The sequence below is a fragment of the Oncorhynchus mykiss genome, chromosome 2 (genome assembly GCF_013265735.2).
Source record: "Oncorhynchus mykiss isolate Arlee chromosome 2, USDA_OmykA_1.1, whole genome shotgun sequence".
NCBI lineage: Eukaryota > Metazoa > Chordata > Actinopteri > Salmoniformes > Salmonidae > Oncorhynchus > Oncorhynchus mykiss.
In genome coordinates this window covers 76,642,211-76,670,161 of record NC_048566.1, presented here as the reverse complement: position 1 = coordinate 76,670,161, position 27,951 = coordinate 76,642,211, and the positions used below count along the sequence as shown (strand labels likewise).

The 27,951-nt window shown below is 44.0% G+C and overlaps 1 protein-coding gene across 3 annotated transcripts in view; it reads right to left on the bottom strand.

Annotated features, from left to right (window-relative positions):
- The window catches only part of mapk8ip2 (mitogen-activated protein kinase 8 interacting protein 2), a 135,398-nt gene that overhangs the window by 3,912 nt on the left and 103,535 nt on the right, over positions 1-27,951 (bottom strand). The window contains exons 3-8 of one of the 3 annotated variants that reach the window (XM_021572567.2): positions 20,524-20,760; positions 20,323-20,401; positions 8,539-8,640; positions 5,672-7,997; positions 5,360-5,568; positions 2,268-2,343 (exon numbers count right to left, since the gene is read on the bottom strand). In XM_021572567.2, the coding sequence (XP_021428242.2) occupies positions 2,268-2,343; positions 5,360-5,568; positions 5,672-7,997; positions 8,539-8,640; positions 20,323-20,401; positions 20,524-20,760 (3,029 nt within the window). Of the gene's footprint in view, positions 1-2,267; positions 2,344-5,359; positions 5,569-5,671; positions 7,998-8,436; positions 8,641-20,322; positions 20,402-20,523; positions 20,761-27,951 lie in introns of all 3 variants that reach the window. The other 2 variants (XM_021572558.2, XM_021572576.2) reach the window with 2 other exon arrangements.

Genomic DNA, 27,951 nt, shown 5'->3' with positions numbered 1-27,951 from the left:
TGGATGATAGTCGTATAAAGGCTAGGGAGATAAAAATGATTCAGTTACTGAGGAATGGAACAGGGGGCACAAACACACACAGAGTGATACCCAGGTGGTGACAGGCTGGTGTGAGTATAAATCAAATCAAAGTTTATTGGTCGCGTACACCAAGAAACGAGTGGCGCAGCGGTCTAAGCCACTACATCTCAGTGCAAGAGCTCTCACTACAGTCCCTGGTTCGAATCCAGGCTGTATCACATCCGGACGTAATTGGGAGGCACACAACTGGCCCAGCGTCGTCCGGGTTTGGCCGGGGTAGGCCGTCATTGTAAATAAGAATTTGTTCTTAACTGACTTAACTTGCCTAGTTAAATAAAGGTTAAATCAAAATATAAATAAAACACAGATTTGCGGGTAAGATGTTAATCAGTCTCTCGGTCCCAGCTTTGATGTACCTATACTGTCTCCGCCTCCTAGATGGTAGCGGGGTGAACAGGCTGTGGCTTTGGTGGCTGATGTCCTTAAAAATCTTTTTGGCCTTCCAGTTAACACTGTGTGCTGAAGATGTCCTGGAGGGCAGGCAGTGTGCCTCCGATTATGTGTTTGGCTGCGGTGCAGTTGCCATACCAGGTAGTGATACAGCCTGACAGAATACTCTCGATGGTGCATCTGTAGAAGTTAGTGAGGGTTTTAGGGGCCAATCCGAATTTCTTCAGCCTCCTAAGGTTGAAGCTTCACCACACTGTCAGTGTCGAGGCACCATTTCAGATCCTCAGGAATGTGCACGCTGAGGAACGTGAAGCTTTTGACCCTCTCCACTGCTGTGGGGCCCTCATGTTAAAGATCAGCATGGCGAAGGTGTTGTTGCCTACCTTCACCATCGGGGTCGGCCCATCAGGAAGTCTAGGACCCAGTTGCACAGGGAGGGGTTCAGACCCAGGGCACTGAGCTTAGTGATGAGCTTGTATGGCACTCTGGTGTTGAAGGTTGAGCTAAAGTAGATGAACAGCATTCTCACAAAGGCATTCCTCTTATCCAGGTTGGATAGGGCAGTGTAATGACACTTGTTTTGTCCCTGCCACATACGTACACAGTCACACGTATACGTCGATACTATTCCCAGAGGAAACCCGGAACATTTCCCAGTCTGCATGATCAAAACAGTCTTCAAGCATAGATTGAACAGACCAACTTTGACCAGTCCTTACCAAGGAGGCTTTCTATTTAACTTTCTGCCTTTAGGCAGGGAGTAGCAGGATGGAGGAATTATCTGATTTAGCAAAGGGAGGGCGGGCGGGGGAGGGCCTTATAACTATCCCGGAAGGGAGAGTAATAATAGTAAAGAGTGTTCTCTCCATGTGTAGCACATGCGATGTGTTGATAGCATTTCGGGAGCATTTTACTCAGATTTCCCTTATTAATGTCCTCAGCTACAAAAAAAATGCAGCTTCAGAATAGGCAGTTTCCAGTTTTCCAGCAAGCAAACCATCCACCGCTTCCAAGTATATTATTCGCTAACGTTCAGTCCCTGGTCAATAAAGTAAATGAGCTCAGGGTGAGGATCTTCTTTCAGTGAGACATAAGGGACTGTAACATACTCTGTTTCACGGAATCATAGCTCTGTCCAGTCAGCGGGGGTTCTCCATTCATCGTGCACACAGAAAGAAAGAACTGTCAGGGAAAAACAAAGGCGGAGGGGTTTGTCTCATGATTAACAACTCATGGTGTTGTGATTGTGGTGACGTACAGGGACTCAAGTCCTTTCTTTCTCCTGATCTGGAATAACTCACCATCAAATGCAGACTGCATACATTTCTTCGCTTTTTGTCACTGCCGTGTATATTCCCCCCAAGCCGACACTGCGACAGTGCTCAAGAAACTACACTGGACTTTTTTGCCCCACTGTATATAGCTGTTACTCCTGCGGTGTCACTAGGTCCACAGCTGTAACTATGACAACTTCCCTCCTCTCGCTCCCCATTCCTCTCTTCCTCCCTCCATCTCTTCTTCCCTCCCTCCAGACCACTGGTGATTCACCAGATTCTCATTCTCCTACTGCACACACCCATCCTTTGTCCCATATCACCTACGGTCCATATTATGACTAAGAACAAAGAGTCAAACAGATAAGATATTGTAATACTGTATGTTCTCTTACAATGATAACATTACAATAACCACAGGTTTTTGTCTGATCAGGATTTCAGATTGCTTGTTGTGTTGCTCTCTGTTTATATAACACAGTACGTATGTCTATAAATGATGTTCTGAATGCTATGACTCACCTGTAGACAGCCCTGTGTGTCTGGTCCCGCTCTTCTCCATTGATGGTACAGGAGAACAGCCCAAACGACTCTGTGCCTGCACAGGTAAACACACACCCCAGTGAGAACACCGATACACTTGTTGGGCGGTACATTAATGTAACCCATAGGACCTCTCTGAATAAAATCTAAATAAATGATAACTGCATCTGTCAAAATAACTTATGTTGATGAAATTCTTGTTCTTCCCATTTGTAATAGACCATTAATGAAGTGAAAGGAGAGGATAATGATGGTTCAGTGATCTTTTATCACGCTACAGCTTGGGAGAGCTAACATGGACACTCATTTATCATATGATTCATCAAATGAGAGTCAAAATGGTATGAAACCCCAAGTATAAGCTTCATTCACCACTTTTTTCGCCACAACAATAATATGTTTGACTACAGCCCCTATCCCCCTTGCTAGTAGCTAAAATTGTTTAGGTGCTCATAGTTAGTTTGTAGTTAGTTAGTTAGTTGGTCTGTAGCGTACTTACTGGAGGATTGTGAGATGCAGGACATTAGCTAGTTAATTCATTAGTTAGTTAGTTTGTGTGTAGCCTACTTACTGGAGGATTGTGAGAGCCAGAAAGTTAGTTAGTTACTGACAGGAGGATTGTGAGATGCAGTAAGTTAAACTGAACAAAAATATAAAAACAGAATGCAACAATTTCAACTATTTTACTTAGTTACAGTTCATATAAAGAAATCAGTCAATTGAAATCATTTCATTTGGCCCTAATCTATGGATTTTACATAACTAGGCAGGGGTGCAACCATGTGTGGGCCTGGGAGGAGGGAGGAGGGAGGGCCCACCCCGACCCAGGGAGGAGGGCCCACCCACTGGGGAGTCAGGCCCAGCAAATCAGAGTTAGTTTTTCCCCACAAAAGGGCATTTTTAAAGACAGAAATACTCCTCAGTTTCCTCAACTGTCCGGGTGGCTGGTGTATGGATTTCCCACAGGTGTAGAAGCTGGATGCGGAGGTCTTGAGCTGGCGTAGTTACACGTGGTTTGCAGTCATGAGTCCGATTGGATGTATAGCCAAATTCTCTAAAATTATGTTAGAGGCAGCTCATGGTAGAGAAATGAACAATAAATTCTCTAGCAACAGCTCTGGCAGACATTCCTTCAGTCAGCATGCCAATTGCACGCTCCCTCAACATTTGAGACATCTGTGGCATTGTGTTGTGTGACAAAACTGCACATTTAGAGTTTCCTTTTATTGTCCCCAGCAGAAGGTGCACCTGTGTAATGATCATGCTGTTTAATCAGCTTCTTGATATGCCACACCTGTCAGGTGGATGGATTATCTTGGCAAAGGAGAAATGTTCACAAACAGGAATGTAAACAAATTTGTGCACAAAGTTTTAGAGAACTAAGCTATTTGTGCGCATGGAAAATTGATTGGATCTTTTATTTCAGCACATGAAACATGGGACCAACACTTTACATGTTGCATTCATATTTTTGTTCAGTATTAGTTACTGGAGGATTATGAGATACAGTGAGTTAGCTAGTTAAGGAATTAGTTAGCTAGTTAGTTTGTAGCCTGCTTACAGAGGATTGGGAGGTGCAGCAACATTGTTAGTGACCGTTTCCACATTTTGTTGTGTTAAAGCCTCAGTTTAAAATGGATAACATTTAGATGTTGTGTCATTGGCCTACACACAACACCCCATAATGTCAAAGTGGAATTATGTTTAAGGAGTCAAAAAGTATTCAACCCCTTTATTATGGCAAGCTTTTAATAAGTTCAGGAGCAACAAGTCACATACCAAGTTGACTCACTCTGTGTGCAATAATAGCATTTACCATTTTTTAATGACCACCTCATCTCTGTAGCCGACACCTACAACTATCTGTAAGGTCCCTCAGTCAAGCAGTGAATTTCAAACAAAGATTCAACCACAAAGACCAGGGAGGTTTTCCAATGCCTCACTAAGGGCAACTATTGGTAGATGGATAAAAATACAAAAAGTAGAAATGGAATATCCCTTTGAGCATGGTGATGTTATTAATTACACTTTGGATGGTGTATCAATATACCCAGTCACTACAAAGATACAGGCATCCTTCCTGTTGCCGGAGAGGAAGGAAATCGCTCAGGAATTTTACAATGAGGTTTAATGGCTGTGATAGGTGAAAACTGAGGATGGATCAACAACATTTTAATTACTCCACAATACTAACCTAAATGACAGAGTGAAAAGGAGGAAGCCTGTACATAAAAAATATTCCAAAACATGCATCCTGTTTGCAATAAGGCACTAAAGTATAACTGCAAAAAATGTGCGAAAGAAATTAAAGCATTATTATTTGGGTAAATCCAACAAAACACATCACTGAGTACCACTCTTCATATTTTTAAGCATGGTGGTGGCTGCATCATGTTATGGGATACTTGTCATTGGCAAGGACTAGGGAGTTTTTTAGGATGAAAAAAGAAACGGAATAGAACTAAGCACAGGCAAAATCCTAGAGGAAAATCTGCTTCAATTGCTTTCCAAGACAAATTCACCTTTCAGCAGAATTCCCCTTTCAGCACAATAAACTAAAACACAAGGTCAAATATACAATGGAGTTGCTCACCAAGATGACATTGAATGTCCCTGAGTGGCCTAGTTCAAGTTTTAACTTAAATAGGCTTGGAAATCTATGGCAAGACTTGAAATGGCTGTCTAGCAATGATCAACAACCAACTAGACAGCGCTTGAAGAATTAAAAAAATAATATGTTGCAAATATTGCACAATTCAGTTGTGCAAAATACTTAGAGACTTACCCATAAAGACTCACAACTGAAATCACTGCCAAAGGTGATTCTAACACGTATTGACTTATGGGTGTGAATACTTATGTAAGTGAGATATTTCTGTATTTCATTTTCAATACATTTGCAAAACATTCTAAAAACATGTTATTGTGTGTAGATGGGTGAGAATGAAACACCTATTTAATCCATTTTGAATCCAGGCTGCAACACAACAACATGTGGAATAAGTCAAGGGGTATGAATACTTTCTGAAGGCACTGTAGTTAGTTAGTCTGTTAGTGTGCATCCTACTTACTGGAGGATCGAGAGGTGCTGTTGACAAACACATTGAGGAACTTCTTGGAGAAATGCATGTCAGCCTCAGGGGAGGAGTCTTCTGAGGAGCTGAGGAGTTCTGGCCGCACCCCTCCATTCCCCTGGCCGTTTCCCACCTCCCCCGTCCCCAGAGGGTCATCATCACACAGTGTAGACAGCTCACTGTCGTCACTCAGCACTGAGGTACATCTGGGAGGGACACGGTTCACACAGGTTAGTAATTAAACAACTACATGTACTTAAATGAAGTCCACCTAAACCCTTAATGAAGGTGGGCCCTTTCCGTACGTACCGCCTGAGGCTGACCAGCTCCAGTGTAGTGTTCTCATCCACCACCAGAGTGTACTTCATGGAGTCGTACGCCAGACCATCATCATCTGGCCTGGACCGCAGGGCCTGCAGGGGGAGGTCCCTCACACACAGGGTGGGGTCCTGCTTTGACAGGGGGAGGTCCCGGACGCTCTCATCGATAGGCGGTGAGCTGTCCAGATATTGATTGCTGCCACGATAGGATGACTGCTTCCTCAGGCAGCTCAGGAACGGGGAGCAGTCTCCTTCCTCTTCCTCCTCCTCTTCCTCATCGTTGTCGGTGGAGTAGGTGAGGCTGAAGCATCGGTTGGTCTGGGCAGTGGGGATGTCCAGCGTCATGCTGTGTTTGACCGTGGTGATGCGTTCCAGGGAGGCCGTAGAGCGTCCGGTGGGCTTGGCCTCCATCTCGCGGCCTTCGTCCTTGTCACTCGCTACGCTGTCACTCAGACTGGGAGAGTCCAGTTCCTTCCTCCCCTCCAGCATCATCAGGTCGTTATCAGGCTCCACAATAACATCCATTTCCTCATCCTTCTTCTTGGTGTTTTTGCCAGATTTAGGGCTGGTGTCTTTCTCAGAATCCTGAGTGTGGTTGTTGTCTGTGGATATCCTGTTGCCATAGCGCTCCACGATCACCGGTCTGATGGTGTCAGCTGTAGGATTGTTCATGTACAGACAGGAGCCGAATCTTTTGTTTGCTTTCCCTGCATTCCCTTTGGGTGGCTCTGCACTCTTCTCCCTCTTATCTCTATCCTTCCCTTCCTTCCTCAGGCCCGTCCCTTCTTTATCCTCCTCCTCCGATCTCTTCGTCCCAGTTTTCTGCATTTGTTCGTCCGTGGCTTCGGTGAACGCGTCTGGCTCGATGTCCGAGGAGGGTGAGATGGTGTCCGAGATGGACACTGACCTCTTGAAACAGTCCTCAGGACAGCTGATTGGATAAGACCCCTCCGAGATCATCTTGTTCACCAGGTTGCTTAGCAACCAAGGTGAGTCTGAATTCTCACTCAGCTCATCCTCGCTCTCCGACTCAGACCCTCCCTCACTGTTCCCATCGTAGTCGTCAGCATGGGTGGGTATGAGTCTTGGTCCTACTGGCAGGTAGAAGGAGCGTTTGAAGCTCTCCAGGCTGTGGTCTGGTTCTATCTGGAGGACCATCTGTCTGGACATGCTGTCCTCACAGTGCTGGGCTGGGGGCAGGGTCTCATCTGGGTCGGCCTGGTGCTCATAGGGCAGGTCATTATCATCATCATCATCTACACTTTGTAGGCCCATCAGAGCCTGGCCGTCATCATAGGGCTCAGGAGGTAGGACGAGGGAGTCAGCAGGGGAGGGGGTGGCCAGGGTTGAGGAGAAAAGTTGTGAAGGTGAGGGTAAGGGTGAGTCCTCTTTGATGGGGTCTGGCTGGCCAAGGAGGAGTGATACCTTCATTCCCACAATTCCACTGTCCTGTTCTAACTCGGTGTCCGGGTCCAGTTCCTGGTCGGAGGTGGGTGAACTGGCCTCCTCGATGGAGTTGGTGAGGTGGGAGGAGCGTCCACTACTACTGTCATCACTAGTCAGGTCCAGCTCTGTCTCTGAGATGGAAGAGATCATGTTGGAGACCAGGGGTCCTCCGCAGGCGAATGCTGCCTCAAGCTCCCCTTCGATGTCTGAGTCTGACCCGGGAGAGCTCAGGTCCTGGTCTTGGTCTGAGGTGGTGTAGCACCGCTTAGCGTTCATGTCAGCAATGCCCGGGTCCGAGGATGGAGAGTTGGAGTCATTGGCCACCTCAATAGCTGCACCTGGATGCTGGCTCTGATTAGTGCTTCGGGATTGGTCGAGAACATCAGAGCGGCTTGATGACATGTAGCTGGAGAAGGAAGCCAGCTCAGAGGGCTCGATGGAGGGGAACTCAACATAGACTGAGCTCTGGTTCTCCTTACACACCATGTCATAAGTCTCCTTACACATAAACTCTACGTCAAAATCTTTCTCCAGCTCCTCATCTGACAGAGGGGTGTCAGCTCCGTCATTCCCCCCAATGGGAGCAGTGGAGGACAGGCATCGGCTGGTCCCATCTGGATCGTTCTCCAGTTCCGGGTCTAGGCCTGACTCAGTGGTGACCGTGTAGGTGTCGGTAGCACGTCGCTGGGTGGACGTGCAGGACCGTGAAAGTTTGTGGTTGTGGTCAGCGCTGTTGAGGTCGTGGTCAACCTCAGTGTCAGAGCATTGGGATTGGTCATCCAGGGATGTAACTCTGAAGATCAGAGGGTCAGCTGAGGAGTTAATGACCTCATTAGAGCCCGGGTGAGACTTGTGTTGACCGAAGGAGCCTGTTGGAGAGAGGGAGATATAGGGGAAAGGGGAGAGAGGGAAGAGAAAGAGTGAAGATAGATAAGGAGAGATGGTAGAGGGAGAAATGAGAAATGAGAGAAATAAGAATTGATCATGTGAGCATTATAACAATAGCAGATTTGAACCAGAAGTCACCAACGTGGGGATGGCAGTGAGGGGAGCAGGAGATAAACCGACCTATGCAAACTATTATTGTGTTGCGTCCAAACACTCAATAACAAATTAATTCTCACAAATTGGACTAAGAACTATTGGTGTCAAAATGGAGCCCATTCTTTAGAGAATCCCAAACGGAGTTTGCCAAAGTCTTTATCTATAGCTCTGGCCAGTGAGGACTACACTTTCACTTCACGTCACTTCATGTTTATGGGGAATGATGACCTCTGAACTCTGACAGGCAGCCATTTTGTTTGTTACCGTATTCAGGCCTCTCCCGTCTGTTGCCTTCCATGTCGCAAAGGAGGGGCCTGCGAGGGGACTGGGGGTAGGCGCCCTCCCCTGCCTGTTTGGGGGGAGTACCTTTGCTCTGGGACCCTGGGGCCTGGGGGGCTGGTTGGGAAGGGCATTGGCCCATCACGTGACTCCCATCCTCCAGACAAGAGTGGGTTGGAGACAGACGGCCTGCAAGCAGAGGACAACATCTTTCTTTTTTATTATTATTATTTTTTTAATTTTAGCCCTTTTTCTCCCCAATTTCGTGGTATCCAATTGTTTTAGTAGCTACTATCTTGTCTCATCGCTACAACTCCCGTACGGGCTCGGGAGAGACGAAGGTTGAAAGTAATGCGTCCTCCGATACACAACCCAACCAAGCCGCACTGCTTCTTAACACAGCGCACATCCAACCCGGAAGCCAGCCGCACCAATGCGCCGGAGGAAACACCGTGCACCTGGCCACCTTGGTTAGCGCGCACTGCGCCCGGCCCGCCACAGGAGTCGCTGGTGCGCGATGAGACAAGGACACCCCTACCGACCAAGTCCTCCCTAACCCGGGCGACGCTAGGCAAATTGTGCGTCGCCCCACGGACCTCCCGGTCGCGGACGGTTACGACAGAGCCTGGGCGCGAACCCAGGGACTCCGATGGCACAGCTGGCGCTGCAGTACAGCGCCCTTAACCACTGCGCCAGGACAACATCTTTCTGTAACATTTAAAGACACAGCATCTAAAGACAATACTAAGAGGTAGATAAATGATCATACAAACATTTGTAGAAAACCTTTCCTTAGAAAGCTAGGGCATTCCTTCATAAGCAATCTTTTCTATGAACTGTTCCGTCAGGAAAGGTGGTCCCATGCCGCTGATTAACATTACGCACCGAATGGGTCAACTCCGCAACAGCTCGCTGTATGATTGTACCGATACACAGCTTTGAAGTAAGCAGCGATTTGTTAACCTTGCAGCGGAATCCAGGGGTCTGACCCAATGCAGGGAAGAGGATCAGCATCTACCCAGACCTGTGTAACCAAACTGCTAAAACAGAGGGAGTCCTACAACGAGGTGAGATCCCAGCTACGCAAGCTAAATGAACTGAATTCCAACTTGTTATTGGGACAGACATGAACACCATTCTGGACATGCGGGACAAATCTAAAAGACCAACTACAATCCAAACGCAACCAAGGTTCTCCAACATAAGATCATTTCGAAGATAAATACACAACGCAGAGGACAAGAGGTCAAAAGCACTAAAAGTCAATAGGGAATTATCAATGGAAATAGTTGCTTTTCAGTTCAACATCTGTTAGAAATGTCAGTCCTGTGGCACGTTCCCATTGATACAACCTGAAATAGGATATTTGTTATTTGGCCATTGCCCCAGGTTTATTGCAAGGAATTCTAAATTGGTCAACCCCAGGCTAGGGCTGAGTTATAAAACTACATCCTGCCTGTTCCTGTTCCCCTGCATTTGTTCTGTGGAGAGAACCACATGAGAGAATCACAGGAGAGAATCACTGAGGACAGGGGAACATGAACATCTACCTCCCCACATGATTCATCCTCTTTGAATAAGAATAAACCTTCCTTCCCCTCCCCCTAAATCTTCCTCCCCCTGATTTGCTTTGGGGTCTGTGTTATTAAAGAATAACATCAACTGCTAACAACCTCACTGATGCCTGGCGGAGCTCATAAATCAAAAGCAAGAAGGGTACACTTTCTATTCCAACATGCAGAAAACATTACCGCGAATCGATTTCATACTATTATCGAGTTTTCTATTTTCTTGATATGTTGGAGAGCCTTGGTTGCTTGTGGAAAGGTGGCAGAGCTAGAGCGCTCTTCTCCCAAAAACGGTCTTCTCCCAAAAACGTCTATAGCCTCCGAACGGTTTGGCCTACACACTAATAGGAACCCTTTGTGGACAGCTGAGACACTCACAAACATGATGATGTTCTCCAGGAAGCCCACAAGCCTCATGAGACTTGCCTGAAGATCCACGGTACCAGTTTTAAAAAATGATGTATGTATATATGTAGATACAGTAGTTTAGTGCCTAAATAAGGGAATAAATAAATGAAAAAAAAGTTCCTGATCTTTCTTTTCTCTCTCAGATTTGTTTTTTCCTATCTGTTGTTCCAGGTATTGAATCTGTTATTCAATGCGTTTCTATTGGTTAAAAGCAGTAATGCCAAATTCAATGTTTCATCCAATAACTGTTATACATAATTTTTTTATATCTTTAGGCAGTGGTTCCCAAACTTTTTATAGTCCCGTACCCCTCCAAACATTCAACCTCCAGCTGCTTACCCCCTCTAGCACCAGGTTCAGCACACTCTCAAACGTTGTTTTTGCCATGAGTGTGAGTTTTTGTCACAACCCGACTCGTGGGATGTGTCAAAGAGCTCTTATTGGACTAGGACACAAATAATAATATAATAATAATCAATCATTTTGCTCATTATTAGCTATCTTACATATAAAACCTTATTTGTTCATCAAAAATTGTGAATTACTCACCACAGGTAAATGAGAAGGGTGTGCTTGAAAGGATGCACATAACTCTGCAATGCTGGGTTGTATTGGAGAGAGTCTCAGTCTTAAATAATTTTCCACACAGAGTCTGTGCCTGTACTTAGCGTCATTCTAGTGAGGGTCGAGAATCCACTCCCACATACAGTTGAAGTCGGAAGTTTACATAGACTTCGGTTGGAGTCATTAAAACTAGTTTTTCCAACCACTCCACAAATATCTTGTTAACAAACTATAGTTTTGGCAAGTCGGTTAGGACATCTACTTTGTGCATGACACAAGTAATTTTTCCAAAAATGGTTTACAGACAGATTATTTCACTTATAATTCACTGCATCCAGTGGGTCAGAAGTTTACATACACTAAGTTGACTGTGCCTTTAAACAGCTTGGAAAATTCCAGAAAATGATGTCATGGCTTTAGAAGCTTCTAATAGGCTAATTGACATCATTTGAGTCAATTGGAGGTGTGCCTGTGAATGTATTTCAAGGCCTACCTTCAAACTCAGTGTCTCTTTGCTTGACATCATGGGGAAATCAGCCAAGACCAAAAATTGTAGACCTCCACAAGTCTGGTTTATCCTTGGGAGCAATTTCCAAACTCATGAAGGTATCATGTTCATCTGTACAAACAATAGTTCGCAAGTATACTGCCCTACCAAGCAAAAAGGCAGTAACTACTAATTTGGTCAAAAATGAGTTAATGTCATTTTTGCTACATTAAATACATGCTTAATCACGTGGACAAGTATCCTGCCTCGTATTGTGTTCTGGAGAAAATGGGGGTCATGTTAGCAGTAACTGCATAAATCTACTGTGAAACCAAGGTAAATAAAACACATTTTTCTCAGTTCCACGCAATGAGCAGTTACTGCCAGGAGCTGTGCCAGGCTGTTGATTCATCAAGCTGTAAAAACATATAATTCACTGGCTTGTATGCGAAGCAGTAACTGTTTCAAAACATCTCCTGCCATGTCACTGATACGTCGTGAAACAGTGTTGTTTGATGAAGGCATCGTCTGTGTAGTTTTTTGGGCCTTTTCCCCCAGCATTGTCCCAGCTATATCTGCGGCAGCAGGAAGAATGAAGTCCTCCACAATAGTATGGGGCTTGCCTGTCCTAGCCACTCGGTAGCTCACCATATAAGACTCTTCTAGCCCCTTCTTATTAATGGTATCTGTTGCTTTTATACGCCTACTCGAAAGTCATCTTTATTCCCCCTCAAAAAACTTGTGGCTTATTTTTCAAATTGTTTTGTTTCTAAATGTCTGCGCTAGAGTGAAGGTTTCCTGTGAGAGAGTAACAGTTAATGTGATTAGATGTTAATTATTTGACATTGTGTTGTTATTTTGCTGAACACTAGATGGTTTAATTTTATTTTTGGCAGTGAAACGAGGCTACTCAGGCGAGAAAAAACCTCACCCAAATATGTAGCCACGTTGGAAAATATAAATGTACCGTTTGAAAATTTAAAAACAAATGACAAATTAAGATAAATATGTGAATCACACATTTATTTAGCGTACCCCTGACGGCAATGCACGTACCCCCATACCCCAGTTTGGGAATACCTGCCTTAAGGGGTCTTAAAATTCTAAATCAAATAGCTAAATGATCCTTGGTATAACCATCTTAAAACAATTCCATATGTTAGCTTAGAACCTGGTTGAGAGAATGCCAAGAGTGTGAATCTCAAATATAAAATACATTTGGATTTGTTTGACATTTTTTTGGTTCCCCGGGCGCCGAAGACGTAGATGTTAAGGCAGCCCCCCCGCATCTCTCTAATTCAGAGGAGTTAGTTTTGCTGTACAACTGACTAGGTAACCCCTTTCCCTTTCCCTTACATGATTCCATATGTGCTATTTCATAGTTTTGATGTCTTCACTATTGTTCTAAAAAAAAGAAAAAACATTGAACGAGTAGATGTGTCCAAACTTTGACTAGTACTGTATATATGTACCTATTTAAGCCCACAGGTACCGGTGGGATTAGGGTGACCACATTTAAAATACCCAAATGTGGGACATCACAATGACTTTGCGAAACATTCGCTACACAGTGTAGCCTAAATGAATACAAAATGTTGGCAACACCCCCGGTTCACCAACTACTTTTCTGAGAGTTCAGTGTGTCAAATCGGAGGGTCTGCTGTCCGGACCTCTGGCAGTCTCTATGGGGGTGCCACAGGGTTCAATTCTTGGACCGACACTCTTCTCTGTATACATCAAAGATGTCGCTCTTGCTGCTGGTGAGTCTCTGATCCACCTCTACGCAGACGACACCATTCTGTATACTTCTGGCCCTTCTTTGGACACTGTGTTAACAATCCTCCAGGCAAGCTTCAATGCCATACAACTCTCCTTCCGTGGCCTCCAATTACTCTTAAATACAAGTAAAACTAAATGCATTGCGACCTGTACGCTCTCGTTGGCTGGCCCTCGCTTCATACTCGTCGCCAAACCCACTGGCTCCATGTCATCTACAAGACGCTGCTAGGTAAAGTCCCCCCTTATCTCAGCTCGCTGGTCACCATAGCATCTCCCACCTGTAGCACACGCTCCAGCAGGTATATCTCTCTAGTCACCCCCAAAACCAATTCTTTCTTTGGCAGCCTCTCCTTCCAGTTCTCTGCTGCCAATGACTGGAACGAACTACAAAAATCTCTGAAACTGGAAACACTTATCTCCCTCACTAGCTTTAAGCACCAACTGTCAGAGCAGCTCACAGATTACTGCACCTGTACATAGCCCACCTATAATTTAGCCCAAACAACTACCTCTTTCCCTACTGTATTTATTTATTTTATTTATTTATTTATTTTGCTCCTTTGCACCCCATTATTTTTATTTTTACTTTGCACATTCTTCCACTGCAAATCTACCATTCCAGTGTTTTACTTGCTATATTGTATTTACTTTGCCACCATGGCCTTTTATTTGCCTTTACCTCCCTTATCTCACCTAATTTGCTCACATCGTATATAGACTTGTTTATACTGTATTATTGACTGTATGTTTGTTTTACTCCATGTGTAACTGTGTCGTTGTATGTGTCGAACTGCTTTGCTTTATCTTGGCTAGGTCGCAATTGTAAATGAGAACTTGTTCTCAACTTGCCTACCTGGTTAAATAAAGGTGAAATAAAATAAATAAATAAATAGGTTAACCACATCCCGCAACCAAACTATCATGTCCTGCATTTTATTAACAAATTCAAACGCCGCTAATTAATTTTTTTTGTTGATTTGTCCCGTATTTCAGTCAGACACTCCAACCTGTAACGTTGCACTTATTAATATATACAGTGCCTTCGGAAAGTATTCAGACCCCTTGACCTTTTCCACATTTTGTTACGTTACAGCCTTATTCTAAAATGGATTAAATATTTTTTCCCCTCATCAGTCTACACACAATATCTCAAAACGACAAAGCAAAAACTGTTTTTTGAAATGTTTGCAAATGTATTAAAAATAAATAAATAACACATTACATTTACATAAGTATTTAGAACCTTTACTCAGTACTTTGTTGAAGCACCTTTGGCAGCGATTACTGCCTTAAGTATTCTTGGGTATGATGGAGTTTCTCCTATTCTGCTTTGCACATCCTCTCAAGCTCTGTCAGGTTGGATGGGGAGTGCCGCTATTTTAAGGTCTCTCCAGAAATGTTCGATCAGGTTCAAGTCCTGGCTCTGGCTGGGCCACTCAAAGACATTCAGAGACTTGTCCCGAAGACTCTCCTGCATTGTCTTGGCTGTGTGCTTAGGGTTGTTGTCCTGTTGGAAGGTGAACCTTCGCCCCAGTCTGAGGTCCTGAGCGCTCTGGAGCAGGTTTTCATCAAGGATCTCTCTGTACTTTGATCCGTTCATCTTTCCCTTGATCCTGACATCATCATCCCCAGACCATAATGCTGCCACTACCATGCTTCACCATAAGGATGGTGCCAGGTTTCCTCCAGACGTGACACTTAGCATTCAGGCCACAGTTCAATCTTGGTTTTATCAGACCAGAGAATCTTGTTTCTCATGGTCTGAGTCCTTTAGGTGCCTTTTGGCAAACTCCAAGCGGGCTGTCATGTGCCTTTTACTGAGGAGTGGCTTCCATCTGGCCACTCTATCATAAAGGCCTGATTGGTGAAGTGCTGCAGAGATGGTTATCCTTCTGGAAGATTCTTCCATCTCCACAGAGGAACTTTGGGTTCCATCGGGATCTTGTTCACCTTCCTGACCGAGGCTGTTCTCCCCCGATTGCTCAGTTGCGCCGGGTGGCCAGCTCTAGGAAGAGTCTTGGTAGGTCCAAACTTTCTCCCATTTAAGAATGATGGCAGTCATTGTGTTCTTGGGGACTTTCAATGTTGCAGAAATTGTTTAATACCCTTCCCCAGATCTGTCTCTCGAAACAATCCTGTCTTGGAGTTCTACGGACAATTCCTTCGACATCTTGGCTTGAATTTTGCTCTGACATGCACTTACAACGTTGGGACATTATATAGACAGGTGTGTGCCTTTCCAAATCATGTACAAGCATTTGAATTTACCACAGGTGGACCCCAATCAAATTGTATAAACAGCTCAAGAATTATCAATGGAATCAGGATGCACCTGAGCTCAATTTCGAGTCTCATTGCAAAATGTCTGAATACTTATATAAATAAGGTATTTCTGTTTTTTTATTTTGTATATATTTGCAAAAATGTCAAAAAACCTATTAACTTTGTCATTATTGGGTCATGGGGTCAGAATGCACTGTATGTATCATAAGGATGTGGTACTGGTGTTGTTAAACACTTCTCCAATCATTGCTGAGATCTGATATTCTGTACAGCGCAAGACGAGACGTAGGCCAATGTCACAGGCCGATCGTCAACCGATCACATTTTTCCTTCCTTTCCTTTCAGGCTAAAGTCTATCTAAACTTGGAGGGGAACCTTAACCCTAACTACTTACAAAAAGCGTGCCTTTGACAAAGAACTACAAAAGCAAGTAAAAAGCCATATTAGCTGCTACTTCACGCAATGCCGTTTAAAAATGGTCCCTTCCGAACTGTTTTACATGTTATGCATTTTCTATAACAATATTAAATAGTCTAAACCTTTTGATACAAACTTTGAGAAATGATTACGTCATTTACAGGGAAAGCTGACAAAATGTTCTATTCATGTATGGTACACTGTCCCGCAAAATCTTGTTGACCCATATTTTCGTATTTTAAATGTGGTCATCCTACCTGCAAATGACCTCATAAAAAAATGACAGATGTAGCCTATTGAATACATCTTACATTTACATTTTAGTCAATTAGCAGAAGCTCTTATCTAAAGAGACTTATAGTTAGTGCATTCATCTTAAGATAGCTAAGTGGGACATTGTCAACCTTCTTTTCAAAGTGGTTAATAGTTGTCCGCAGAGAGTGAGGAGGAAGGGTGGAGGATTAAGGAGGGAGGAAAAGGTGGAAAATACTTTCCTATGGTCAGAGCCTGAAGCTTTAAATGTAGTGTTTTTAAAAAAATGTATTTAACCAGGTAGGCTAGTTGAAAACAAGTTATCATTTACAAGTGCGACCTGGCCAAGATAAAGCAAAGCAGTACGACAAAATCAACACAGAGTTACACATGGAATAAACAAACATACAGTCAATAATACCGTAGAAAAGTCTATATACAGTGTGTGCAAATGAAGTAGGATAAGGGAGGTAAAGGCAATAAATAGGCCATGGTGGCAAAGTAATTACAATATAGCAATTAAACACTGGAATGGTAGAATGTGCAGAAGATGAATTTGCAAGTAGAGATACTGGGGTAAAAAGGTGCAAGATCAATAAATAAATACAGTATGGGGATGAGGTAGTTGGATGGGCTATTTACGGATGGGCTATTTACAGATGGGCTATTTACAGGTGCAGTGATCTCTGAGCTAATCTGACAGCTGGTGCTTAAAGCTAGTGAGGAATCTCCAAAACCATGCTAGATATGATTCTCCAGCTTCAGTGATTTTTGCAGTTGTTCCAGTCATTGGCAGCAGAGAACTGGAAGGAAAGGCGGCCAAAGGAGGAATTGGCTTTGGGGGTAACCAGCGTGCTACGGCGACCAGTGACCTAGGTATTTGTAGTTGTCCACATATTCTAAGTCAGAACCGTCCAGAGTAGTGATGATGGACGGGCGGGCAGGTGAGGGCAGCGATCAGTTGAAGAGCATGCATTTAGTTTTACTTGCATTTAAGAGCAGTTGGAGGCCACGGAAGGAGAGTTGTATGGCATTGAAGCTTGTCTGGAGGTTAGTTAACACAGTGTCCAAAGAAGGGCCAGAAGTATACAGAATGGTGTTGTCTGCGTAGAGGTGGATGAGAGAGCAGCAAGAGAGACATTATTGATGTATACAGAGAAGAGAGTCGGCCCAAGAATTGAACCCTGTGGCACCTGCATAGAGACTGCCAGAGGTCCGGACAACAGGCCCTCCGATTTTACACACTGAACTCTATCAGAGAAGTAGTTGGTGAAACAGGCGAGGCAATAATTTGCGAAATCAAGGCTGTTGAGTCTGCCGATAAGAATGTGGTGATTGACAGAGTCAAAAGCCTTGGCCAGGTCGATGAATATGACTGCACAGTAATGTCTCTAATCGATGGCGGTTATGATATCGTTTAGGACCTTGAGCGTGGCTGAAGTGCACCCATAACCAGCTCTGAAACCAGATTGCATAGCGGAGAAGGTACGGTGGGATAGAAAGTGGCTTTAGCAGTGGATACAGAAGAGAAGGTAAAGAAGAGGGAATGAAAGGATGATAGGTCCTCTGGAAGTTTTTTTTCTTTCAATTTTTGCTCAGCTGCCTGCAGCCCTGTTCTTTAAGCTTGCAATGAGTCACTCAGCCATGGAGCAGGAGGGAAGGGCCGAGCCGGCCAGGAGAAAAGAATACAGGGCGAATCATAGTATGGGAAAAGAGAAGAGAGTAAGGTTGAAGAGGTTGAATCAGGAGACAAAGGGAGAAAGATTAAGCAGAAGGAAGAGATGAAAGGTTTGAAGAGGAGTGAGTAGGGGGAGAGAATGATAGGATATATGAGGAGAGAGAGAGAAAGAGAGGAGAAGATTTCTACAGCCATGACTATCTGGGTAGGGGCTGAGCGGATAGGGTTGGAGGAGAGGGAGACAGAAAAGTAAACAAAGTAGTGATCAGAGACCTGGAAGTGGTTAGTAGGCAAACAGCCTCTAGTAAAGATGGGGTCAAGCGTTTTTCCTGACTAGTGAGTTGGATTGGGAAAGGGTAATCAAAGGCAGATGTCGGGAGGGTGAAGTCGTTCAGTACGAAGAGTGGTGAGCCATCGTTAGGAAATGAGCTTATCAAGGTGTCAAGCTCATTGAGGAACTTCCTAAGGGCACCTGGTGGGCGATAGATGACAACAATGTTAAGTTTGAGTGGACAAGTGACAGTGACAGCATGGCAGTCAAATTAGGTGATGGACAGGTGAGTGAGGGAGAAAATAGAAATTCTCCAGTTAGGAGAAATGAGTATCCCTGTGCCACCACCGCAACGACCAGATGCTCTCGGAGTATGAGAGAAGCGCAGCTAGAGTAGCAGTGTTCTCTGGGGTGATCCATGTCTCCGTCAGGGCCAAAAGGTCAAGGGAGTGAAGGGCAGGATAGACTGAGATGAACTCTGCTTTCTTGACTGCAGATAGGCAGTTCCAAACGCTGCCAAAGACTAGGAATTCCACATATATATCATCATAAACTGGGAAGTTCGACCCTGAATGCTGATTGGCTGACAGACAGGTATACCATGGGTATGACAAAATATACATTTTTACTGCTCTAATTACGTTGGTAACCAGTTTATAATAGCAATAAGGCACCTCGGGAGTTTGTGGTATATGGATTATATACCACTGCTAAGGGATGTGCCCAGGCACTCCGCAATGCGTCGTGCGTAAGAACAGCTCTTAGCCGTGGTATATTGGCCATTTACCACACCCCCTCGTGCCTTCTTGTTTAATTATACAATATGCATACAGTGCACCCACACAATGTCTCAATAAATGTTTATCTTTTTAATACCTTTAAACACCAAGTATAGCTCATTTCAAAATAGGCCATCATCACTGTCAATTAGGAATGATAATTCTTCACGTTTTACCAGTGATATGTCCAAACTGCATCTGCATGCCGATCATTTGATCTCAATCAGTTTCATAGGAATATGCATTTAAATCTTCTTCAATTACTTTTTCATAAGCAAATTAGAGCAGATGGTGTCAACAAACTATAAAGCCTTCCTGTATTTGGTTTCAATCCAAGTAAATTCTGCCTAGTAGCGCACGCTGCTGAGTTTAGCGATTCAGCTAACCATCCTAAAATGTCATAAGAAATGACTACGGTGGGTTTTTTGGTGTAACAGTATCATTATACTAAGCTATTATATTTGGTTCTGTTATGTAGAATGCAAATGAATAATTATGTGATCTTCCAAGACATTGATTCAGCTTTGATCTAATTTGACTAAAGGAGCACCGTTGTGAGAAGTGGCAGAGCAATGCACCCGCTGCACCGAACAAGCTCATTGAAGCACACTTAGCCTACTCTTTTGCCTCGCACAAAATTTGTTGATACAGAAAAGAGACCACATGTTTTATGAAAATCTGGGAATATTTGGCCAAGGAACACTTCTGGTTGGTCTCAGGAAATTTAAAACAGGAAGGGGGGCTTTTAAAATGGGTTTGTGTAAAGTAGAAGCAAATATGGCCATGTATAGCCTCAAAAGTTTAACGAAATGACCTTTGTCAGAAACACACTTTTTAAAAAGTAGTTAAGGCTAACTGTCCTCGCTAAGTTTAGCTGGAACGTAGCCCGAAAGGATTTGAGAAATGTGATTGGCTGACGATAGGCCTATGACATTGGCCTATGACATTGGCCTAAGTCTCATCTTGCGCTGCGCAGAATATCAGATCTCAACAACAATTGGAGTGTTTAACATCACCAGTCACACATCCTTATGATATATATCTTTCATAAGCGCAACATGACTGTAAGACAGGTCGGAATGTCTGACTGAAAAATACAGCAAATCAAACTTTTGAATTTTTTATTACTTGTGTTTAAATATGATGATAAAATGCGGGCATGATTGTTTGGTTGCGGGATGCGGGACAAAAAAAACTATTCAATTATATGAATTTGTGTATTGTGCGTGTAGCCTTCCAAACAAGAACATTTTAAAAAGTATACATTTATTTTTTAAATACTTGGACATTTGGAGGAAATTAGCTGCTAGGTGTTGGCAGTGAATTAGTATTGGATAAATAATGAGTAGGGGGGAGTGGTAACAGTATAACAGCATAGTACTCACCCTGTGAGGTAGGGTTGCGTAGAGAGTCCTGCCAGCTGCCCTTCTTTGGAGAAAGACTGCTGTTGTTGTTCAGTGAGTCCTGAGAGAGAGAAAGAAAAAGAGCGAGGTCAGCATAATTTACCAAATCAGAGGAGAGCAGAATGCAAAGTTTGGTGTTAAATGTGATAAGGTTGGAGGTTGAGTGTGTGCGTGCATGTGTACCTGTGAGACAGCGGTGGTGAGGTTGAGGGTAGTGGGCCGGCTCTTCAGCGTGCCAAGGGTGGGGGAAGAAGGAGGGGAAGCGGTGGGGGAGGGAGGAGCGTCAGGATCCACCTCGTCTTCATCTTCCTCTTCCTCATCCTCCTCATCCTCGTCATCGATCATCTCAAACTCCTGGAAGTCGTCCTGGAAGGAGCAGACCGGGTGGTGCATATCGCTCTTCTCCAGAATCAGACAGTCCTGACAGAGAGATAGACAGAGAGAGAGAGAGAGAGAGATAATAAAAAGGGAACAAAAGCAACAACCCCAGAGTCACCTTGCAATAATTTTCAGAGAAAGGTGTGGGACAGGTAAACCCATAGCAGCCTACAAGAAGAATATAACACAACATTCTGTAATCATGCACTGCAGTATACGTATCAGCGTTCAAACACACATCAAAGCACTGCAATCAACAGTGAAGAAGTGACTCCGGGATGCTGGCCTTCTAGGCAGAGTTGCAGAGAAAAGCCATATCTCAGACTGACCAATAAAAATAAAAAATTAAGATGGGCAAAAGAACACAGACACTGGACAGAGTTATGGCTTTTTCTTTGCAACTCGTCTCTTCACTGTTGACGTTGAAACTGGTGTTTTGCGGGTACTATTTAATAACTTCTTAGGGCTAGGCCCCTTTTTTCTCAATTTCCACCTGAATGACGTGCCCAAAGTGAACTGCCTGTTGCTCAGGCCCTGAAGCCAGGATATGTATATAATTTGTACCATTGGAAAGAAAACACTTTGATGTTTGTAGAAATGATAAAATAATGTAGGAGAATATAACACAATAGATATGGAGATTTTTTTTTAAGAGACCCCCCTCTTAGAAAGGCAAGTAAAAGTTCATATAGAAAATTAGCTACCTGGATACAAATCCTATGGCTCAAACAATCGCATGGCATGTTTTCACTGTAATAGCTACTGTAAATCAAACAGTGCCATTAGATTAACAAGAATTTAAGCTTTCAGCCATTATAAAGACACTTATATGTACCTAAATGTTTAATACATGTGACAGATACTGTACATTTTATCTGAGCAAGTCAATGACATAGCCTACTGTACAAGAGATACTTCACATATTTTATGGGCGATTGCTTTTTATTAGTAGAAAATAATATGTGATCTACATTTTTATATTATCTAGTAATATTTTAGTCATATTGATAGTGTTGTGTATTTATGATATCATGTACTCATAACAGTGAGGACATCTAAACATTGACATATGACATCATTTATCTACAGTAAAACATCACCAGATCAATCAGAAGAGGTCATGATAACCTAAATAAGTTGAACGACTTGTTAAGGGATTTTTTTTATAAAAAATGACTAATTATGTATACATTTCAATCAGGACTGACTAAACAGAATACTATTATGTTTCTGTATAGATGTATGAATTTTCTTTTAATCCTAGTACTGAATATAATGTGTGTAAGTATAATCAAGAATTAGAACAATGACTGTCTGTTCCTTGGTAGAAACGAATGAACTTATCGTCAGACTGGCTAGAATGCTTATCTACACAGGAAGACCTTGGCTTGGTCATAAATTATCTAAATTGGGGATAGAGACGATGTAGGAAGGCTTGAGAACTACACTGCCATTGTACCGGAGTGGGGGGGAGAGACGGGACAGTTCGAAACCTAATGACGTTCGAAACCTACCCATGTCAGAGACGCAAACTCGGTCTCAACCTTTAAGTCTTTACTGAAGACTCATCTCTTCAGTGGGTCATATGACTGAGTGTAGTCTGGCCCAGGAGTGGGAAGGACAACGGAAAGGCTCTGGAGCAACGAACCGCCCTTGCTGTCTCTGCCTGGCCAGTTCCCCTCTTTCCACTGGGATTCTCTGCCTCTAACCCTATTACAGGGGCTGTGTCACTGGCTTACTGGGGCTCTCTCATACCGTCCCTGGGAGGGGTGCGTCAACTGAGTGGGTTGAGTCACTGATGTGATCATCCTGTCTGGGTTGGTTGGTGGTTGAAGATATTCTTCTAGTGGTGTGGGGGCTGTGCTTTGGAAAAGTGGGTGGGGTTATATCCTTCCTGTTTGGCCCTGTCCGGGGGTGTCCTCGGATGGGGCCACAGAGTCTCCTGACCCCTCCTGTCTCAGCCTCCAGTATTTATGCTGCAGTAGTTTATGTGTTGGGGGGCTAGGGTCAGTTTGTTATATCTGGAGTACTTCTCCTGTCCTATTTGGTGTCCTGTGTGAATTTAAGTGTGCTCTCTCTAATTCTCTCTTTCTCTCTTTCTTTCTCTCTCTCTCTGAGGACCTGAGCCCTAGGACCATGCCTCAGGACTACCTGACATGATGACTCCTTGCTGTCCCCAGTCCACCTGGCCGTGCAGCTGCTCCAGTTTCAACTGTTCTGCCTTATTATTATTGCATGCTTGTCATTTATGAACATTTGAACATCTTGGCCATGTTCTGTTATAATCTCCACCCGGCACAGCCAGAAGAGGACTGGCCACCCCACATAGCCTGGTTCCTCTCTAGGTTTCTTCCTAGGTTCTGGTCTTTCTAGGGAGTTTTTCCTAGCCACCGTGCTTCTACACCTGCATTGCTTGCTGTTTGGGGTTTTAGGCTGGGTTTCTGTACAGCACTTTGAGATATCAGCTGATGTACGAAGGGCTATATAAATACATTTGATTTGACGTCATTTTCAGTTTATAACCTGTTGTAAATTGTATCATGTTCAGTACTATCGAGAATAAACGCTAGTGCTTGATTTTGAGACTGGTCTCCGCCCATTTTTTGCAAATAAGTTTCTTACAAATCCTTAGAAATGGGCTGAGTGTATTAATTTAATTGGGTATTAAACATATAGGAATTTTATTCCTCTCCCTATCACGACTACAATCTGATCCTTGATGAAGGTGGAGAGAGTGGACAACTATAAATATGACTGTGTGTTTGTGTGTGTCTTTTGAGGAGCGATCCGCAGTTCTCAGGTTCCCAAGGACATCCCTCCTAGTGGGTACAGACAGAGCTGACATTCCCCCCTTCTGCTGACTGGGGAAAACCAGAGGGATATTATGAATGAGTTTTCACCTCTTTCTGTCTCAAGGATAGGAGACATCATTGCATCCAGATAAATTAAATGATTATGCAGTGTCGGTCACAAGTATTCTGCTAATGGACATGCACATATATCTGACTTTCAGCTCAAGGTTGTTTCTGATCTAAATACTAGCTATATTGCTTACTGAAAAGTTCAGTGATCCTGAATGTAACCTGGTTTGACAGGGTTGGGTTTTCTGATAGAGGGAGAGTGAGAAAGAGAGAGAGCAGCCTTCTCTAATGAACATGGCTAAAACAGAGGCTGTTAGCCATAACACAACAGCACAGCTACAGCAAGAAGCCCATCACAGCTCATATGGGCTGAGTTAAGATTCCGTAAATGGAACGTAATTCCATTTTGATGCGCTTTCCTCTATGAGTATTCTGACCTTGAACTTCATCATGAGAACAGCATGCTATTCACCTGGTATTTGTTCGGAGGGGAGATCTAAGAAATGAATAAGTGGCGGAAGTGTGTCCACAGGTACACAGTATTCTGACCTTGTATCATTTTAAATATTAGCCACTATCGGGAGCCACCGTCAGTAATACCACATACATTTATAACTGTCACTTTAGTGTTAGTTTCTTCAATATGTAGCTTATATTTTGCATCATTCCATTTAATTCTGATTATCTTTCTTTCCTCTCAGGTCTGTGTAGTTGTTCCTGGGGGTCGGTAGCATTAGTGGAGCATATTAGGCAACGTTGTGCAGTAATATAGGACATGTAGCCTATTTGAATCATTATGGAAGTCAGACCACACATAGCAGGTTAAACCTGGAGCCTGGTGCACGATTCACCACGACTGGACCACTGTCATACAGTTCCATGATTAGTAAGGATTAGGGTATATTTATAGGATTATTGTTCAACCCCTATTGTAAACTTTTTCCCCACCTTCCAAAATGTCATGGATTGAACTTTAATATGACAACTTCCAGGATGAATCAAACCACGGTATTTTGTATTCATCACTATACAGTATTTTGTGTGTAAAGGCTCTCCAAACCATTTTTTTAATGACTCATACATACTTTCCTAACTCCAAAATGTGCCTAAATAACCTACAATATGAGAGTATTTTTACGTTTACCAGTTGGTGCTGAAACGGAGACGAATATGTATATAACCTCAGCAAAAAAAATAAATGTCCTCTCACTGTCAACTGTGTTTATTTTCAGCAAACTTAACATGTGTAAATATTTGTATGAACATAACAAGATTCAACAACTGAGACATAAATTGAACAAGTTCCACAGACATGTGACTTACAGAAATGAAATAATGGGGGGGGGGGGGGGTGGGGGGCGGTCAAAATCAAAAGTAACAGTCAGTATCTGGTGGCATTAAGTACTGCAGCGCATCTCCTCCTCATGGACTGCACCAGATTTGCCAGTTCTTGCTGTGAGATGTTACCCCACTCTCTTCAATGGGATTGAGATCCGGGCTCTTCTTGGGCCATGGCAGAACACTGACATAACTGTCTTGCAGGAAATCACGCACAGAACGAGAAATATGGCTGGTGGCATTGTCATGCTGGAATGTCATGTCAGGATGAGCCTGCAGGAAGGGTACCACATGAGGGAGGAGGATGTCTTCCCTGTAAAGCACAGCATTGATATTGCCTGCAATGACAACAAGCTCAGTCCGATGATGCTGTGATACACCACCCCAGACCATGACGGACCCTCATCTCTAAATCGATCCCGCTCCAGAGTACCTGCCTCGGTGTAATGCTCATTCCATCGACGATAAACACGAATCCGACCATCACCCCTGGTGAGATAAAACCATGCCTCGTCAGTGAAGAGCACTTTGTTGGCGACATTGTTGCCGGTGATGTCTGTTGAGGACCTGTGTTACAACAGGCCTGCAAGTCCTCAGTCCAGTCTCTCTCAGCCTATTGCGGACAGTCTGAGCACTGACTGCGACGACAGAGATGGCCGCCTCGCAATCCTAGGAAACTATGCAGTATTTAGTTTTTTCATGTGTTATTTCTTACATTGTTACCCCAGGAAATATTAGGTTTTATTAAATACAGTCGGGAGGAACTATTGGATATAAGAGCAACGTCAACTCACCAACATTACGACCAGGAATACAACTTTCCCGAAGCGGATCCTCTGTTTGGTCCATTACCTGGGCACATCGCGCACCGGTCCCGAGCATACTACTCGCCAATGTCCAGTCTCTTGACAACAAGGTAGATGAAATCCGAGCAAGGACAGCATTCCAGAGAGACATAAGAGATTGTAACGTTCTTTGTTTCATGGAAACATGGCTCACTCGGGATACGTCATCAGAGTTGGTACAGCCACCCGGCTTCTTCACGCATCACGCTGACAGAAACAAATATCTCTCTGGTAAGAAGAAGGGCGGGGGTGTATGCCTTATGATTAACGAGACGTGGTATGATCATAACAACATACAGGAACTCAAGTCCTTCTGTTCACCTGACCTAGAATTCCTTACAATCAAATGCCGACAGCATTATCTACCAAGAGAATTCTCTTCGATCATAATCACAGTCATGTATATCCCACCCCAATCAGACACATCGACGGCCCTAAAAGAACTTAATTTGACTCTATGTAATCTGGAAACCACACAAGGCTCCCTAAATTTTATCAGCATATCGAATGCACGACCCGGGCTGGCAAAACCCTGGATTATTGTTATTCTAACTTCCGTGACGCATATAAAGCCCTCCCTCGCCCTCCTTTCGGAAAATCTGACCACGACTCCATTTTGTTGCTCGCAGCCTATAGACAGAAACTAAAACAGGAAGCACCCGTGTTCAGGTATGTTCAACGCTGGTTCGAACAATCGGATTCCACGCTTCAAGATTGCTTCAATCACGTCGACTGGGATATGTTCCGCATAGCGTCGGACAATAACATTGATGAATACGCTGATTTGGTGAGAGAGTTTATTAGCAAGTGCATCAGTGATGTTGTACCCACAGCGTCTATTAAAACATTCCCCAACCAGAAACCGTGCAATGATGGCAGCATTCGCGCAAAAACTGAAAGCGCGAACCACTGCTTTTAATCAGGGCAAGGTGACCGGAAACATGACCATGAATACAAACAGTCTAGCTATTCCCTCCATAAGGCAATCAAACAAGCTAAGTATCAGTATAGAGACAAAGTAGAGTCGCAATTTCAACGGCTCAGACACGAGAGGTATGTGGCAGGGTCTACAGTCAATCACGGACTACAAAAGGAAAACCAGCCCCGTCGCGGAACACGATGTCTTGCTCCCAGACAAATTAAACAATTTCTTTGCTCGCTTTGAGGACAACACAGTGCCACTGACACGACCCGCCACCAAAACCTGCAGACTCTCCTTCACCGCAGCCAACGTGAGTAAAACATTTAAACGTGTTAACCCTCGCAAGGCTGCCGGCCCAGACGGCATCCCCAGCCGTGTCCTCAGAGCATGCGCAGACCAGCTGGCTGGTGTGTTTACGGACATATTCAATCAATCCTTATCCCAGTCTGCTGTTCCCACATGCTCAAGAGGGCCACCATTGTTCCTGTTCCCAAGAAAGTGAAGGTTACTGAGCTAAATGACTACGGGGCGTAGCACTCACTTCCGTCATCATGAAGTGCTTTGAGAGACTAGTCAAGGACCATATCAACACCACCCTTCCTGACACACTAGACCCACTCCAATTTGCTTACCGCCCACCTAGATCCACAGACGACGCAATCACACTGCACACTGCCCTAACCCATGTGGACAAGAGGAATACCTATGTAAGAATGCTGTTCATTGACTACAGCTCAGCATTTAACACCATAGTACCCTCCAAACTCGTCATTGGACTTCCTGACGGGCCGCCCCCAGGTGGTGAGGGTAGGTAACAACATCTCCACCCCGCTGATCCTCAACACTGGGGCCCCACAAGGGTGCGTTCTCAGCAGTCTCCTGTACTCCCTGTTCAGCCATGACTGGGTGGCCATGCACGCGTCCAACTCAATCATCAAGATTGCAGACAACACTAAAATGGTAGGCTTGATTACCAACAACGACGAGACAGCCTACAGGGAGGAGGTGAGGGCCCTCAGTGTGGTGTCAGGAAAATAACCTCACACTCAATGTCAACAAAACAAAGGAGATGATCGTGGACTTCAGGAAACGTCAGAGGGAGCCGCCCCCTATCCACATCGACAGGACAGTAGTGGAGAAGGTGGAAAGGTTAAAGTTCCTCGGCGTACACATCACTGACAAACTGAAATGGTCCACCCACACAGAAAGCGTGGTGAAGAAGACGCAGAAACCTTAGGAGGCTGAAGAAATTTGGCGTGACACTAAA